This window comes from Ursus arctos, unplaced genomic scaffold, assembly GCF_023065955.2.
Source record: "Ursus arctos isolate Adak ecotype North America unplaced genomic scaffold, UrsArc2.0 scaffold_8, whole genome shotgun sequence".
Classification (NCBI taxonomy): domain Eukaryota; kingdom Metazoa; phylum Chordata; class Mammalia; order Carnivora; family Ursidae; genus Ursus; species Ursus arctos.
In genome coordinates this window covers 9,908,152-9,926,905 of record NW_026623100.1, presented here as the reverse complement: position 1 = coordinate 9,926,905, position 18,754 = coordinate 9,908,152, and the positions used below count along the sequence as shown (strand labels likewise).

The 18,754-nt window shown below is 41.1% G+C and overlaps 1 protein-coding gene across 1 annotated transcript in view; it reads right to left on the bottom strand.

The window, feature by feature from the left end:
• Positions 1 to 5,532: 5,532 nt before the first annotated feature.
• Positions 5,533 to 18,754, bottom strand: part of AFF3 (ALF transcription elongation factor 3) — a 514,329-nt gene continuing 501,107 nt past the window's right edge. Inside the window, exons 18-22 of the mRNA XM_044378704.3 lie at positions 16,829 to 16,900; positions 15,152 to 15,245; positions 12,301 to 12,350; positions 11,924 to 12,147; positions 5,533 to 9,264 (exon numbers count right to left, since the gene is read on the bottom strand). Coding sequence (XP_044234639.1) covers positions 9,143 to 9,264; positions 11,924 to 12,147; positions 12,301 to 12,350; positions 15,152 to 15,245; positions 16,829 to 16,900 — 562 coding nt within the window. The 3' untranslated portion in view covers positions 5,533 to 9,142. The remainder of the gene's footprint in view (positions 9,265 to 11,923; positions 12,148 to 12,300; positions 12,351 to 15,151; positions 15,246 to 16,828; positions 16,901 to 18,754) is intronic.

The following is an 18,754-nucleotide window of genomic DNA, read 5'->3' as shown; positions in this document are numbered from 1 at the left end:
GCAAGAGTATTCCAGGCTCTCTTATATGTTGTTTAGTTTTTCACTCTAAGGTGACACTTAACATTTCCTGCCAAGAGCATTCTCAGATTGGTGTTCCTTTCTGGAAAATGCGCTCACCTGGTTTACTAGTTCAGGTAGGGTCATACTTTTGTAGAGGAAAAGATAAGATTGTGACTAGCTGATTGCATTTCAAACAAAATACTATAACAGATGGGAACGGGAAAGGACATTTTACTTGAAAGTTCTAGGAAGAGACAAGAGGATGTTGTTGAGAGACTGATGTTGATTTCAAGGTTTAGTAAGACATTAAAAAAGTAACTTTGCTGATGCCTTAATATTTACCTTCAAATATATAAGTGCTTATTCTTACCAATCCTTAAGGCTCATTCTGTTACAGTATAGTAAGATGCTTCTCCATTCCAGAAACCGTTCTGCCTGAGTTTTATGTGACTTCTAGTTAGACACAGCAAAATCTTCTAACAGTAAAATAATGGTCAATGATTCCATCATCTTTGTACATGTAAATTCAAACTCAGACAAAATATAAGATCTCCCCAGACAACTCCTTAATATTAGATACACACTCTACTCCTTCCTAACACTTTGCCAAAATAATTCACTCTTGAATTGTTCATGATTTGAATGTGGAGTTTTGTTTATTTGCAGTATGATAAATACTGCTAGGTGGGAGAAACTTTTTCCTTATATGAGAGAGAGAGAGAGAGAGAGAGACATAGAAAGGGGATTTTGTGTTTGCTCTTTCTTATGCAGACACAAGCAACCATCAAAGTGAAGGACTTCAGGCATCATGCATGCAGACATCTCAGAAGCAGCCTGGGAGGTGAGACCCCTCTGTAAGAGTAAGAGATCTGGGGGGACTTGTGAGGATGCATTGGAATTTCCTTGGAAAAAGTGTTAATGAATTTTGAGAAGAAAAGCTGGAGGAAGTGAACCTTACTAAAGCCACTGGTCTTTATTCATTGCTTGGGTTAAGATTTTCACCACACACTTAAAGACACAGACAAGAGCACATGGTTTCATCAGAAATAGTGTTCTTAATGTTGATGCTTAATAGACCATTACAACTACTTGGGTTAAAATAGTGGCTATCAACACAGACTCTGAACTTTCTCCATAACCATATCCAAATGCCCTAACAAGAAGTCCTAAGTAAATGTCACATAACAAAAACGAACTTAAGCTATTTTAATATTGAATGACTAGACACAAATGAAAATAGTATCCGACCTTATAAATACAGCCCTTTAATCAATGCTACAATGGGTACATTTTTACAGCATAAATTACTGTACATAATTGTCCTACTTAAAATCCTCTTCAATCCTGGAAACAATTGTAAGATCAATTCCTGGAAGAGGAGATGAAGGCCCTGAAATCTGGTTTTGTGGCTGCTAAACTGGATCGGTGGGAAAGTCTCGCAGGAGGTAAGCAGGTTCCCAAGTTGCTGACAGCTTTCCTGAGACCGAGATGCAGAATTTGAAATGGTGTTTGATGTGACACGTTACGCAGGAATATTGAATTAGAGTTGCCAGCTCCATACATAAACATCCAAGATGATACAGTATGAAATGGTGGAATTTTAAATTCCTGCTCCAGTTGAGGCCAATTTACATGGGAGTGACTTTCAACTTGATCCCACAGAACCGCAGAGTAAGCAACTATTTATACGCTGTAGCAGGAGCACCTGTTCCATAACATCCTGCCCGAGAAAACGTCCCATCCAAGGTCTAGCGAGTGTATCGACGCCTCCTCGTGCTAATAAACCCCATGTTGCCACTCTGTAATTTTTTTTTTTTTTACCTAAAAACTCAGAATTCACACTGGATTAGGTGTTATGCTCTTGTGGAAAGGGTGTTAGTATCAATTCGGGCCTAAATGAGGATGGGTCTTGCAAGCCTTCAGCCACTGCACTTTAGTACTGGAGGAAGGCGAGGGATTTTCCAGTGAGTATGAAAAGTAAGGGCCCCTTAGAATGAGTATTTCATGATTATTTTGATGACATCAAAACACTGATTTAGGGACACAAGGAAGCACTGTGTCTAAATAATATAAATTTTAGATAAAAGCTCAAAACTTCAATCAACATTTAGGGCCTTGACCTCAGTGGTATGAAACAGTCAGATTATCAGTCAGATTTCCAGTTTTTGTTTCAATGTTTGGGGCTAGAATGTACAAATGTCTAGGTGGGCATCACAAAAATCACTAAGTTCCTATGTTGATTTTTCTCTCTCCTGGTACACTGACTAAGGTGTAGCCTGCAATTAAGTGGTCATGTTGAGGCAACCTAACCCACTAGAGAAAACATCTATCTGTTCTCTCAAGAGAGGTCTCATCTTTCCTGAAGCTCATGACATACCCAAGTCCCTTATGACAGATCTCCTCTATCAGGGACACACTTCCCAGAGGAGCTGTCTTCCACCGCCTGGCCCCAAACCAACCAACCAACCAACCAACCAACCAACAAACCAACCAACATACCACCAAAGCACAAGATCCCCATCTTGGAACTCAGCCCCCTAGCTCTCAAAGAAAAACCACGAGAGCATGGGAAATGAGACTGCGCTGTGTTCTCTGGCTCTATGACGAATTCTGAAACACGGTGTTCAATAGGCAAGTTATTTTCTCATGGAAGATGGCACACACTGGAAGCTTGGACCCAACGCTCCTTCTTCCCCTTTCCATCTGATGTCTTAAGGTCAGGACTGGATGAGAAAGAGGGTGGTGGGACTGTACCACCAACTGAGATACTTGGCAGCCTTGCTGTTCTTGGCAAGGACAGAACCAATCCCACTCCCCCCCCCCCACCACCTCATTGGTCTTAGAGCTCTGCTGACAGGCAGGAGGACTCAAAGTGGTAACAATAAAGGCTGAAGAATCTTACAAAGGGGGCTGTGGTTACCCCACTGTCATCCTCTTGGTCCTGTAGAACCTCGCTGTGGGGGACAGAGTACCATGCCACACATCACACACCTTTGTATCTTGGTGCCTGTAAATATATTTCCATTGCCTTTGTTCTGACAACCATGCATTACTCCTGCTGAGTGACAACTGGGGATCTCAAAACGCTTGCCCAAATCTGTTGATCCTCACACCCCGGCTGAGGTCATGGGTACTCTGAGTTACATGTCACATAGAGGATACTGAAGTATGCAGGGGAGCTTTATTCAAGCATCAGGTGCAGCAGGCAGCGGAGGGCAATGTTTGGGTACCCCAGTTGTTTTCCTGACTTCTCCCCCCAACACCCATGAGTTCTCGTATTGGAATCCTTGTTTCCTTAAAGCTCTCACTGTCTCTAATAACTGTTCTTCTAAAAAGTCAAGATACTAAATCTGACTAATAGAACATAGAAGGGCAAAACCCCCAGAGGAACAACAAAATCAACCCAGTTCACAGAGAAGGACATTTCGGGGTGAGCTGGCAGCCCTGGGAACTGCAGGGGATTAATAATCAGATTGCAGATTACTCAAAGGAAAGAATCGATATCGTTATTTCACCACACGGGTAGGCCCCAAGACAGCCGGCGATGCTATGGAAGCATCTATCACTAAAGATTAGTATGTTATATGCTTAGAATTTTTGACATCTCAATTACGTGGCCATACTTGAGGCCTTGTGAGCTCTCATTTTGTAGGATGAAGGTAACAGAGAAGACTCAAAGAACGCTCTGTAAGAAGTCATATACCTCTGGCTACTGTGGGTAGAATGCTATTCAGTCAAGTAGTGCATATTTCCCAGAGTTAAGTATGTTCTCTTCGCTCATGTGGACATCTAGAAATCAAGAGATGATGAACACTGGGGAGAAAGTCAGTTTTGTCTTACGGAAAACTGAAGAAGGGCTGAAGAACAATACAGAAAGCAGAATATCGTGATTATTTTTATCACCAAACAGCACTGTTTGAAAATCCTAAACACTGGTACTATTTTACACCATCTTTGGATATAAATATTCTCTGATGACCTTTTTCTATGTCAGAAATGAGTAGAAAACAAGTCCTTGATTTAGCTCTTCAGGCCCCATTGTCACTTCCTGTTGCTTAAAGACAAATGCTGATCCTCGTGTCGACTTGCAATTAGTACTTTGAATTCATCCCTCAGATCAGTGTGTTTAAAACTGGCTCTAAGAGGTGGATTTTCAAAGTAACACGTAGGGATTTAATCCCCTGATTCTCATTACTGTGAGTAAGAGCTGTGACTCTAAGTGCCCTTGGAGCCGGCCCAAAATTACCCCCTGGTGCCTCAGAATGCCAATTAAATCATAAAAACCAAAACTGTGGTCAGATGTAATTAGTTTGAGAACAGAGTTTTGTAATTTTCCTCATGCCACACAAACAAACTGACCCCTCTGATGACATATACAGAACAATTCAGTTTGGACAAAGAGGGCACAAATCTCAAGTCTGAACATTTCTTGTGCTGTTTGCTAGGAAGCTGTGATATCGAAAACTGTGCTTGGAAAATAGTTGGAAATGCAGTTTATGTTGTTAAGTTTTCTTTCTTCCATTAAAAAAGTGTCTTTCAAGACTCCAGTTGATCCATGTTTCATTGAAAATGTGTTACTTCTTAAAAATATGATTCTGATTACAACAGACTTCAATAGCACGCAAACTGTATAAGAGAAAGACAGTTCTTAGAAGACTGTTGAGTGTTTCTTAGCCCAAACCACTTCTGAAAAGAGCATCAAGGTCCCTGAAGCAAGCAAGGCCAGTGCCCTGTCCTGGCCTTCTCTGGGATGAGGTGGTCTCCATGGTGGCCCCGAGCTAGGGTCCTGCTGCATGACAAGGCAATTTGAATCTAAGGGTATGGGCTGGGTAAGATGGCATCATCGTTCTGTTTTTGTTGCTGTTTCTGCTTCTTTGGGAAGGAATGGACTGCAAAAATTGTGAGAGATGAGTAAAAATAAGGTTAACAAAAAACCCTCCCACACAAGGGGACAGATACTGGCAAGCCGCTGTTCTAGTATTTCCATCTTGGTTAGTTCAAAATTCTCTTATTTGATTCAACCAAATATTTGCGAGCATTATTCCACCATGTTGGCTTGAGTTGAAAAAACCTGGCACATATAACTTAGGGAATTAACTTGTGTCATTAAGGAATGTTGAGTAAAACAGTGTCCCAGTGTCCCAGGACTACTGGTGGGATAGGCATCAATGAACTCCTCAAGCTTCCTATTCAACGTTTTCTGGGACACTGGGCTGTGTGCTTCTGCACGTTGTGTGCGTGCATATATGTGCACAGGAAAGACAGGAAAAGACAGGAAAGACAAATAGTAAACTGTAGTTATAATGAAGAAAAACATGCTTCTGTCTTGCTCGTGGAAAATATCAGACCTAGTAATGATAATCCATGGGAGCTACATTTAAAAAATTCATGAAACCACAGGTTGTTTCTGAAGACAGTACGAACCGGGGACCTGAATACTTATTTGAATGTATTTTGATTCCGAAGTTTCCTTGTGAAAATATTCACAGAAATTGATGGCCATTTTTTTTTTTTACATACAACTCGGTTTCTCTCATTTACAACATAAATCATTTAATGTAACATTTGCAACCTTAGAAAGGCAGACATATTTAATCCAAGTCAGTTTATAAATTCCAATTTCACATGGATTAAAAACTGCAGATAAATTAAGTCACAATAATATCCTGTACATGCATTAAGGCTGGTGACTGCTAAAGTCTCTTGGGTATCTACAAACAGGAAATCACACACAGATTACTGGGTCTGAAGAGTGTCTACATCATTAAAAAAATCTTGCTTTTTTTTTTGGTGATACAGATTTTAACAGTAACTCTGGAAAACTGTGAAAAATGTTATTTAAAAATATATATGTATATACTACTGCACAGTTTCAAAGATGTGATTCATAAATAATGTTGGCTGCACTGATTAATTTTGTAACAATTACTGCACTTCCAAGGTGATGGGAACACGCAGTGACTTATACTCAGTGTTAGGCACTAGTAATATCCTTCAGGCATACTACAGTTTTATGTTAGCTGTATTGTACATATATATTTTTAAATGTATGCATTTATACAAACTGTGTATATTATGTATGGGATGTTGGAAATGTACACATCACTGTTATATGATACACACATCATTGTTTTACATACTAGGATAAGTTTTAGTGCAGAAAATCTCATTGCATTGCATTCCATGTGTTCAATCTAGTACACAATTTGTCAACTCTTCAGATTATTTTTCCAGTACATTCTCCTTTAGATAGTGGGTCCGAGTTTCCATTTGTAATCTGAATGTTTCCAGAAATATCTGTTTTAACCAAACCTCTCTTTCCAGGCACAATCCTGCATATAAGGCTGGTCTGTGTAGAGAGTAGTAACAAATCCCAAATTTTGATCAGGAATATATTTGGGTCATTTTCTCTCAAAGGTAACTCTAACATTGTGATAAAGGAAGGCATCCACTCAGGTCATGGAAGGATAAGGTCAGTTGAACTTGTGTTGAACTTCTGAGGAAATAATATGTCTTCAAATGGAAAAAAATGGTAATAGACATTGTATGTTTAGACGGGAGAATCTCTAGAAGAATCTACATGAAACTGTGAGCAGTGGTTGTCTTCGGGGGATGGGACTTACTACTTTCTACTTTATACATTGCTGTCTTGTTGGAATCTTTACAATGAGCATGTATTACTTTTATAATCCCAAAACACAAGAAAGGTATTTCTACTTTGAACAAAGCTAAATAAAAGGAACAAGTTATGAATGACTTTCACAAACAACAATCAGAAGATGGTTCCTTACTAAAATCACCTATACCAAAGCAAACAAAAACTGCTGCCCTCACATGGCCTATTGATGAGATCGAAGACAGGGAGAGGACCCTGCACGCTCTGACCATCCCCAAAATGACCAGTTCCAAGTTTTGTTGGGAAACACAGGCCACCTAAGTGCTGATAAAATGCTGTGGGCACAATCAGCCAGGGGCCACCTGTGTGTTTACATGGGATTTTGTGGGTAAGCACATCATGGGGCTCCCACAAGACCTGTGACTTTAAGGGCAGGGCCAAGCAATCACCCCAGGGATACATGATGGGGACCCTGAGGTTCATCATCCCTTTACTCAAGAGTTTCAACATTTCATCAGAATTCAGCAAGAGAAAGTAGAACTAAGTCTTGGTCCTCCCCCCCCAAAAGGCCCCAAAATCCAGAATTTCCTAAATTAGACTCAAATTTCCAACAGAGGATGGGATCATGAACTCTGCCAACAACTAGTGAAAGGGATGTGAGGAGGACCTCAGTTGGATAAATGTAAAATAGAAATACTGGTAATATTACCAGCTGCTTCAGGGCTGAAGTCAAATGCAGATTTCGCACACGCTTCACTGGCTTCATTTCCCTTCAAACCCTTCACTTTCAATTCATTTCAAATCACCGAAGTTGCTCATTCATTTCGAATCAGTGCTTAGAATTACAGCAGTCTTATTTCCCACCTACAGGTCAGGTGACAAAAATATGAACATTACAACCAAACAATTAAGCGCGTCAGGGAAAGCATATATCACTATCTATTATAAATGTTTTGTGCCACCATCAACTTGGAAAATGGAGCATTCCACATATGACATTCACCTGTCTTTCTCAGACCATCCTGGAGCAATTCTGTCAGGTGAGAGGCTTCAAGGACATTATTTTTGTTTTTAAGGATATGGCAAGGTCTATCCTCTTCTGTACTAATTTTTCTTTTTACCAGTATTTTTTATATCCAAGTATATTTAACAAGAAGACTAAATCTAGGGCACTATAAGAGACTATAAAACAAGTAAGTTTCAGACAAAAACTGTAAACAAGGCATCAAAAAATTAAAATGTAAACTTCATAAAAAAAAAAAAAAAGACAAGAAAAGAATCAAGGGCAAGACGTAAACACACCAGACACTCGGGATGGAAGCATGATGTTCTGGTCGTTGCTACCCCACACAGATCGGCAGTCCTTGCAAAAATAACTTACCCTGCGCAGTAAACAGCTCGCTAATCAAAGCCTGAAACACAGCCCCCAGATCGAAATGCATTAAAGGCCTGCGTTCTGCACGAAAAGTGAGAGGATCAGACAGTCTCATGACAGCGAATGGTTCTCAGCCTGAGAAGCAGCAGATTACAGACTCCTAGTGAAGAGACATTCTAGGGAATGTCCTAATTTGGCCAAGAACATTTGTAAGAGAGCTACTGCAGAGAGAAAAGACTTGAAAAATATTGGCTGACAAATGCCATGTGGCTCTGTGGCCACCGTGTCACAGTGGCAGGAAGAAACAACACATGTGCTGGGTAGGCTTGTTGTGGCACGTGCAGAACCTTCCAATTCTTGACTGAGCTCCGAGCACAGTTGTCTTTTAGTGTCGGTTAGCTTTCAAAGACACTGACTTTTTACCAAATCCCAGTGCCATGTTCATATTCTTTTGGGGGCAGGGCAGGGAAGGCCTGTGGGATTTGATCCATTTGCTCATAACGCCTTTCGTTGATAATAAAGTTAGATGGAAGGGGTGGGGATTAGACAAAAGGCAAGGTATTTGGTCACATGCAATCTAGTAAACGTCCAGCACAAAAATAACTGACTTCTTTTCATTATTCAATTACCCATTAATACACACAATCAAAAATTAATTGGGGAATAGTATATTAATACTGAAAGTAATCAACAATATAAGAACTAGGTTCATCTTAACTGGCAGTCAAGCTTTTGGTGTGCTGTATTGCACCTGGTTAACTAACCCATGAGATTTTGGTTGAATGTTCTAAGAAGTCATGGTTTAGCTTTGAAATAGAAAGTGTGTGTGTGTGATTTTGTGTGCATGTGTGTGTGTAAGCGTATATTCTCTAATCAGAAACCTCTGATTACTTTGTCTAGCTTGGGATTATGGAAACTAGACAAAGAAAATGTGTTCTAAAGAGCTGTATATCTTACACACATACAGGCAGCTTCTTTCACACCCACACATACAAACACACATGCCCTGGGAAAAGACCATTGTTCGATGCTGAAGAAATATTCACCGCAGTTTGAGAAATGCTGTGGCTGGGGACTTCAGTAGCACAGTGTCCAGAAACATTGAGCCGTCCACGGAGACGAGAGCGCAATTCAGCTCAAGGGCAAGGTCCCTATGACAGGTGGGTGCTGTTCCGCAGCCAGTGCAGGCCCTGCTGGGAGTACTGGACCAGATGTTCCATGCTGCTGTGCAGGGTGACAGGCCCCATGAGCAAATCCAAGTCGTTGAAGAATTCTAGGGGACAGAGAGAGTGGTTTGAGTGACACACATGCTAAGTGTGCTACGCTGGGAGGCCCAAGTGACTTAAGAAAAGAATTCCATTCCTCATCTTTATATAAATCAAGCATTTTCTATTCCATTATGCAACTTTAGCATTTAATTGAACAGAACCCATAGGTGGAGAACTCATCCTGTATCCAAATGATTCTATTGGCCATTTCTCATTTAAATGAATAACATTTACTGAGCTAAAGAGCAAGGAAAATTTACTTCCTCAGACTGCATTGTCCTTGTGCATGAAAGCTTCCTACCCTGCATGGGGGTTGTGGCTCTGTTGCTCCTTATACTGTACTCAACTGTAGCATGTGCTGAACCCCTGGAGTGAGTCCAAGGAGGAGGCGCCAGGCCCCTTGGGGCAAATCGAGATGGGTTCTGAACAGTCCTCCTGAGGTCACCTTCTAGTCCTGGGACATACTCTAGGTTTGTCCTTTCATTATTTATTAGGTGCCAAGGCACTGTGCTAGGTGCAGGATGGTGGAAGTAGGGGAGTATACCAAGGTGAACAATGTGTAGGCTCTGCTTGCTCAGAGATCACAGTGTAGTGGCCAATAGAGACACATTCATCCGGCTGTTACGCTGTCATAACTGGATCACTGAACAACACTCCTTGAAAATATAATCTGGGAGAAGTTTTGCAGAGGTGCTCATGTATATGCTGAAAGAAGTCCTGCCGGAGAAGGCAAGGGAGAAGCTAGAGAAGACTCCCAGGTGGCTGGGAGGATAGCCAAGGCAGGCATCCAGGAGCAGAAGAGGGGAGGGGGAGCGGGTCTGGGAAGCAATGCCGACTTTGCACTGGACATGTAGCATTGAGCCCTCTGGTAGGACACATCCAGCAGGCAGCTGGCAGTGCCATCTGGAGCGTGGCCTGCTCAGGGTCTCCCAAACTGGCCACGTCAATTTTTATATGTCCTGTCCCTTCTGTTTTGTCGACCTGTGATGCCCACCCCACTGCGTCTCAGCCACACAACTACTGTTTGTTTTTCAAAACCCTGTCCCATGCCAGTTCCTCCAGGAAGCCTCTCCTGGTGGCCTCCGTCCCCTGGCATTGACCTCCCTTGGCATTCCCATTAGATTTTTCAGGGTGTGCGACCTCTGGGATGCATGTTATGTACTATCTGGTTTTATTATCAATTTCATGTACTCAGGACCCATCTGCTTCTCTGTGCCATTAATTCCTCATCTCATTGTGGACATTCTGGTCTTGTCCTCAGAAGCTTATGCTATCATGAGAACAAAATTCGCATTTCACGGCTTGCAAGTGAGGTCAGATTTGCACTCTTACCTGCTGCTGGAGGGAGAGTAATAAATTGGTATAATCTTTTGGGAGAAAGTTAACAATATATGTCAAGATACATAACAATATATATCTTAAAGGAATCTATACCTGTTGACTCCCAAATTCTCCCTCTGATGAAAATAATTAGAATATGGAGAATGATTTATATGAAGATATTTATCATAACATTATTCGTAATAGTAGAAAAAATTGGAAGTGACATAAATGTCCAACAAGAAGGGAATGGTTTTTTGTTTTTTGTTTTTTTTTTTTTAAAGATTTTATTTATTCGACGGAGACAGAGACAGCCAGCAAGAGAGGGAACACAAGCAGGGGAGTGGGAGAGGAAGAAGCAGGCTCATAGCGGAGGAGCCTGATGTGGGGCTCGATCCCATAACGCCGGGATCACGCCCTGAGCCGAAGGCAGACGCTTAACCGCTGTGCCACCCAGGCGCCCCAAGAAGGGAATGATTTTGAGAAATCATGATACTTTATGACTACATAAGCACTATTATGACAGTCTTCTAGAACATCATAAAAGATGTTTTTGAACAAGTCAGTGACATGGGAAAATGCCTGATACAATGTTAAAATGGAAACAGGATATAAGACTGGATATGGACTGCAATCTTATTTTGGTAAGAATCGTGTGTATTTGGAGAAGACTAGAAGAAACTTCAGTAGAATGTTAACAGAATTATTTCTTGGTGATAAGATTACTGATAATTAAAAAATGTTTTTCTCTGTAGTTTTCCACATTTTACAAATTTAGCCACAGTAGACATGTGTTTGTCTTATAATCTGTAAAAACAAATCTTATTTAAAGAGAAATAGAGCTTACTGTTACCTAGAAAACACTCTTTTTTCAGTGGTAAGTACCTATTACCTAAACAGCTAGGAACATTCATCCTCGTTAATCAACCAATCCATTCATTCATTCAATGTTTCAGCTCCCAGCTGTGTTCTAGGCACTGTGTGGGTGTTGGGAACACTAAGCTGAATAGAACGTTACTCCCTACCTTCAAGGAGCTCACCGTCTCAAGGGAAACCATATGTGCATGTATTCATATAGGTATCTACATCATTTCTATGTATCTGTATCCTATCTGTCTCCACCTTCACCTCCATCTCTAATCTCCCACAGTCAAGATTAAGGTCGGTCAAGGCACAGGAGGCCGTGAGTGAGGGGGGGAGGACAGGAAGTTTCGCACAGTAGGTGACAACTTCTATTATGTCTTCTCTGGTACATGATGAAAACTTGCTCGATGATGTCCAGGGTAAGGCTGGCTCCCTGAGCTGTGGTGGAAGCACGCATGCACTCCCCAGAGGCACACACACCTCTGTTTTCCTTGGCCAGGTTGTCCGCCATCTCCCAGTAGTCATAGCTATGGAGAATGCTGTTGGTGATGCTGACGTGATTGGCTGCCATCTGGTGGATGCGCTGTGGGATGCTGACGATGGTTGAAGGGGACAGGGCGCTGGCATTGGAGAGGCTCCCCTGAGATCCCACGGAGCTGGTCGGGGAGGGGTTGGGAGACATAGGGGATGGAGTTCCAGTGCTCCTGGAAGGGGAGAGCGTAGATAAACACAAGAGTGGGGAGGTTGGTACCAGGTGGGGTAGAACAGCCCCCCAGGGTACTGTGAGCAAAGTAGCACATGGCCCGGCATCATGCAGTGTCTCATTTATCACCTTTACTTTGGAGAAATGAACTTACTTTCCACTGGCTCCCCATGGAGATGGGGCTTGGGCAGCTTTAGATGAATTCTGCAGGAAAATAAAAACGTTGACAGTGAGTACCATCTGTTTAAGTTTAAATAGCTGACAGTAACATGTTCTCAGGTGACCGTTGAGAGAAGTAATGGTAGAGACTGCAGAAAAAGTGAAGACTCACAGAAACTGGATCTGGGAAGTTAAAATTACTAGGATACTGGTTTCTTTTCTGGAAGCTAGTGGGGGGCAGTTGCATGGCCTGCTGGATTTCACGGTGGGCTAAAATGGAGAACTCACCACAGCCTGGGTTTTCATGCACCAAATTCTATGTACCAAATTAAATCGTAATCCTGATGGTCTGTTGAATCCTAAACCAGCCTAATTTTTTTTTCAACTAGCTTAATTTTCCTGAAAAGGAAAAAACAGCAGGAGTCACTGCCCGCCTGCCACACCCACTGAGAACACCTTATATTTAAATATAGGGCAAATGTGCAGGAACCACTGACATACATTTAATGCCTGAAAATATATGAGACACCAAATTGTATTGTTTTGACTTAGAAGCTTAAAAGTATTTCTCTTAAAGGAAATTGCTGTTGAATTTTTCTAAAAGAACAGATTAAAATATATGTCCTTAACAGAGTATTCAAACTGATTTATCTGAGTATTTTGATTTAGGATGTTATGTTACATGAGCCAGCTGTTTGCATCAGGCATTGAAAAGAAGTTTTGCCTGTGGCAAGGAAAGTTGCTAAATGTACAGACAGATTTCCTCTCTGAAAGCCTGATAATGTGTTCTTGCACATAAGTCTGGGGACTAGTAAAGAGAAGAATGGTCTTTATGATACTGATTTGAATTTTCCCATCCAGAAACAAGAACACAGCCTGAGCTTGCCCCGAGACAAGGTGTTTCTTTTGGTTAAAAAGGACTTTATCAAGTGGTGAGTGATTTTTAGTTTTTAGTGGAGGTGTTACCAACATGGTAAGAAATGGCCTAACAGGTGGCAATTCTACAATTGCCTTCTGGCCTCTTCTACTACCAGGAAGCCCTGTGACTGTAAAAACATATGTGATGACCAAGCCTTTTTTTTCAGAGGCAGCTTTGTATTGATAAAACACATTCTTTATGGACAAATTATCACCACCACGTGAAGGTTTCATGATCCCTGAACTTTTTTTTTAAGATTTCTTTTCTTTTCCTTTTTTCTTTTTCTTTCTTTTTTTCTTTTCTTTCTTTCTTTCTTTCTTTCTTTCTTTCTTTCTTTCTTTCTTTCTTTTTCTTTCTTTTCTTTTCCTTTTTTCTTTTTTTCTTTTCTTTCTTTTTCTTTCTTTTCTTTTCCTTTTTTCTCTTTCTTTCTTTCTTTCTTTCTTCTTTCTTTCTCTCTCTCTCTCCCTTTCTTTCTCTCTTTCTTTTCTTTTCTCTCTTTCTTTCTTTCTCTCTCTCTCTTTCTTTCTTTCTTTCTTTCTTCTTTCTTTTTCAGAGCGAGGGCAGAGGGAGAGGGAGAGGGAGAATCCTAAGCACGCTCCACGCCCAGCACAGAGCCTGAGGTGGGTCCTGATCGCAGGACCCTGAGATAACGACCTGAGCCGAAATCAAGAGTCAGAGGCTCAAGTGATGGAACCTCCCAGGCGCCCCCACAATCTCTGAACTTTAAGTAGCATTTAAATGGCTTTGAATTAAGGGTAATTACCAATAAACCCTGGAGGGGAAACTCTGATGTTTAAGTTGTGTTCTTTGTTCATTCTGTACATATTCATGGATGGCATACATACTCGCTAAAACTTTTTGTATCCCTTAAAAGTTCTGTTGTAACCTCTGTGGCTTACAGAGTTCAGATTCCTTTTTTATTCATGCTTTTTTTTTTTAAACTCTAATAATGCTCTTCAGTATTAGCTCTTAGATTCTGACTTTTTGGAAACGACCTCTCTTGACCTTAGGCCCCCAAAGTAACAGAATATGCTTAGTGTCTGTTCTTGCCCATTATGACACAGAATGGTCGATGTGTCAAAACAGTTCTCTCCTTGCCTTAGCACCTGGCTACTCTACATGCGTGACCAGGAAGCAGGTGGCATGCTGGACACAGCCCACGGAACCTCCAACATAGCCTGGTCAGCAGAGATGATCTCTAAGAAGTGGAGGCTGGGGATTAAATTAAAGGATCTAAATGATGGAGTGTATCTGACAAAGGGTTGGTGGAGGTGGAAATGGTATACTTTCTTGTTTCTATAGACAAATGAACAGCAAAGAGGTCTAGAAATCTCAAATGCATTATAACTTCATGTCCATTTCACAAGTACAGCAGAGAAGGCTTTCTTTTTTTTTCATTCCCCCAGTGAAAATGATTTCATTTCCTGAGATAGGTAGAAGTTAGCCTGGTTTCCAATTTCACCCTTGTATTTACCCACTGTCATTATCCTAGTGCCTTTGAGTTCCAACAAGCCATTTCTTATCATTTAAAACAGCACCCTTATTAAAAATTAAATGAGTTACTGGAGGGAGCTACGCAGGAAGTTCTAAGTAGTTACTTCTGAGAGGAAGAAGCTGTAAGCGAACATGAGGAATTGGTTAGCTACAAAGGGGAATTTCCTAGGACACTGGAGTGGGTAATAGGATCTTCTTTCTCCTGAGGCCATGAAAGTACTTGGACATGAGGCAGGGGGATGAATTAGACGGGCTGTCACGCCATTCTCTGAGCCCTGAACACCATGAGTATGTCATGAAGGGGGTTACTGTTGATATCAGAGGGTTCCTGTATTCCCTCCAAAGCCACAGATTCTACCAGGCTGCAGAAAATGTCCTTGACCGAGAGACCACCGGATACAAGCAACAATGTTGCTCATTAGCCAGACAATACCTTGAAATAGTCGATAAGTGCTTTTGAATACTTCACAGCGTGGTCCCTTTTGAGTCGAAACATCCGCCAGTACAGGAGAGCCAGGCAGCGGTAACTGCGGCGGAAAGAGAGAAATGGGCCCTGGGAGCATGACTGTGTCCTCCGCCAACACGACTTAGACAAAACTTGTTCTAAGGCACACCATATTCATATCACGATTACATAAATGGGATATTGTTATACTTACGTTTATGTCTGTTAAGTATCTGACCTTCCTTGTGTTCAAAAGATCTAATTCAAAATTTCAAGGTGTTATTCCATAACTGTATTTACTACTAGGTCTCTTAGCTTTATAGCTTCTTTCTTGGGGCCAAGGGACAGGCCATTTTCTTCTTCTGCCACTAGAGGGCAGTCTCTCTCCATGGGAGGAGTGAGGGAGAGCTTGCGCACAGCTTTCACAGTGACTGGGAGAGTCTCTGGCCAGAGCCACCTTCCTTCCTGACTCCCCCTGGCGCCCCCGGCCCTTGGCAGTGTGGGCTTTGCTGAAAGAATAGCTCTTTGCTTGTTTGTATTCCCTTCACTTTTAAACTACTTTATTGGACTGGAAGTAGTTCAAATAAAGTAACAGGTATGAATGCCTTATAAACAATAAAAACTCAATGCTGAGAGTAGTTATCATTATTTCATTGTTTTATATTTATTATTTACATATTAGTATTCTATCATATAATATGAAGTATTAATCATCATTAATTTGTTAATCCTTACATGGAACTTTGAGTTTGAAAAGAGCACAGAAAGCCTTTCCTCAGACACCCTCTTTTCCTTGGTGCTTTTCAATAATTATTTGCTAACTCAGATCTGGTGCTGACATGCTGAAATGCCAACGTACCACTTACAACTTACTAGTCTCTTCTGAGCACATCAACCTGCAGATGATGTAAAACTACCTGAGGACCCTCTCTTTTGTATATGTTGCTGTTACTTTTTTTGAGACTTGATTCTCCGCCTCGCATATCAGGTTCTAGAGTAGAGTATGAACCAGTAGAGAGCAGAAAATGCTGGATTTCTATAGCTAGATGTCCTGTGATTTGGGAGAACGGGATGAGGTGTCTCAAGGAGATGTAATGGGGAAAATTATTATACTCACATAATCAGTACCGTTGTAATCATTACAGATACAGAAAAGATCTATTACATGTTGGTGAACAGTTTAAAAGAAATGCTTCTATTATCACTGTGTAGTGAACTGCTCCTTAGATTGATGTGTTGGGAACTTCAGCCCATCATCTTGATTCAGTCATACTAATCCCACATGTAAATAGACAAATGGATTATTTTGATTGTGTCTAAAGTGTTAAACAGAAGAGAAATGACATTTGGCCCAATTCACATTCAAATTATTAAAACACAGACCTACCTGATTTTAAAGTTCGGCATGCATTCATGTGTGCGTACACACACACACACACACACACACACACACACACACACAAACAATTATGCTTGTGTAATGGACCTGTTGATTCTCAATCACTGTGAATTCACATCGTGAGTGGTATAGCAGCAAGAAATGGTGTGGGCTCTCCCTGGTCACCATTAGAACTGCATTTGGTTTTGCATGTCAGAAGGCACTAGTTTGCCAATGAACATACACAAGGCTGAGGAAGCTATTTTAAGCTGATATCATGCACTCACCATAATGCAGCCAGTTGTTTGTCCTCTGGGGTGGCATTGGGGCCTGAATGTGTTTTTAGTCTCATAGCATACCTAGGGGGAGAAAAAGAAAAACCAAAGAAATTAAAAAAAAAAAAAAAGCTTTCTTATTAATAGAACATCTTTTATGATCGAAGTTCTCTTTGCCCAATACTTAGTTTTTCATAGCACTTGCTGTTAATTCTTTCTTCCTTCTCTTTCTTTTTTCTTCCTTCCTTCCCTCCTTCCTTCCCTCCCTCCCTCCTTCCTTCTTTCCTCCTTTTTCTTTCTTTCCCCCCACATGAATCTTTCTTTCTTTCTCTCTTTCTCTCTTTCTTTCTTTCTTTCTTTCTTTCTTTCTTTCTTTCTTTCTTTCCTTTCTTTTCTTTCTTTCTTTCTTTCTTTCTTTCTTTCTTTCTTTCTTTCTTTCTCCTCTTTCTTATTTAGAGAGGGAGGGGGGTGGGAAAGAAGGAGGGAGAGAATCTCAGGCAGACTCCCTCCTGAGCATGGAGCCTGACATGAGGCTCGATCTCATGACCCTGAGATCATGACCTGAACCGAAATCAAGACTCGGACGCCCAAACTGAGCCATCCAGGTGCCTCATCTGTTAATTCTTTCTTAAAAGTTAGCTGATGCCGCCCCATTTCCCCTAAGCATTACACTACTATGACAACTCGAACAAAATGACTTTCATGACCGTCAAGCTACTTTCTGCTCCTTAACAGTACAAGTTCAAATGCTACAGATGGTTGAGAGTGATACCAGTTCAAGCATTACCCAGGTGACACATCCACTTTTACTAATTTGGATTTATGGCTGAGTGGCCGACAAGATGGAGTAAAGTTTAATCCTTCTAAACCAGTCTCCAGAAAAATGTTCACTCCCTGTACTCAGATGAATGCTTGGATTTACCCCTTTTTCATTGTTCAGGAACTCTTACTTTGATGGCTGCCTAAGTGTCCTAGGTGCATAACTAGTGGCTTTTATGAACTTTACTTAATCCCTCTTATTTCTCCAAGGAGACTATGGCCATTCCATTCTTCCAATAATATACCAAGTTACTTGCAGACTTTTTGAGAGAGCTCAGACAGTAGGTGAATGGTCAGAAAGTCCTGGGTTCAAATGTGATTCAGCTTCAATTTCCTTACCGATAAAATAAGACTAATACTGCTGATCACATAGCATTGTTGTAAGGATAGTATCGGTAACGGTCATTGTAAATGCTCAAGAAATGATACTGTTATTATACTAGCCTCCACACCATGCAGATTTGTAGGGTCTTTGAATATACCTCCGTGCGTAGTTTTCCTAGTGGTTGCTCTGGGTATTTACAAATGCGTATGTGCCTTACCACTGTTCATTGGTGTTAACATGATCCACCTGGAGTGAAGCATGGAAACTTTATTTCCATTTAGGTCCCTTTACTTTACTTACTTCTAAATAATGTTACCTTGAGTATCAGCTGGTGGTCTAATTTGGTCTAATTTTTGTTTTAATCACTGAATAGGATTTGTAAAACTTATGAGGAGGACAGGTTATCACATGAATCCGTATCTCTGTTCTTGTGTTGTCCTTCCTTCCTTTCTGATGCTCCAAGATTCCTTCATTTGTCATCTCCTTTCACACTGAGGAACTTCCTTTAGTCAATCTTTAGAGGTTAAAAACAAATACTCTGTTTTTCTTAGTCGGAGAATATTTTTATTTTCTCTTCATTCCTGCATAATGAAGTTTCACTGAACCTAACCTTCACAGTTTGATGGGTTTTCTTCTTTCAGCACTTGAAAAATGTCATGCCACTCCCTTCTGTCCTCCATGGTTTCACTCCCTTCTGACCCCTACAGGTAATGCGTCATTTCTCTCCCACTCTCTTCAGGATTTTTTGGTGGTTGTTTTTAGCTTTCCAAAACATAGTTATGATGTGCCTTGGC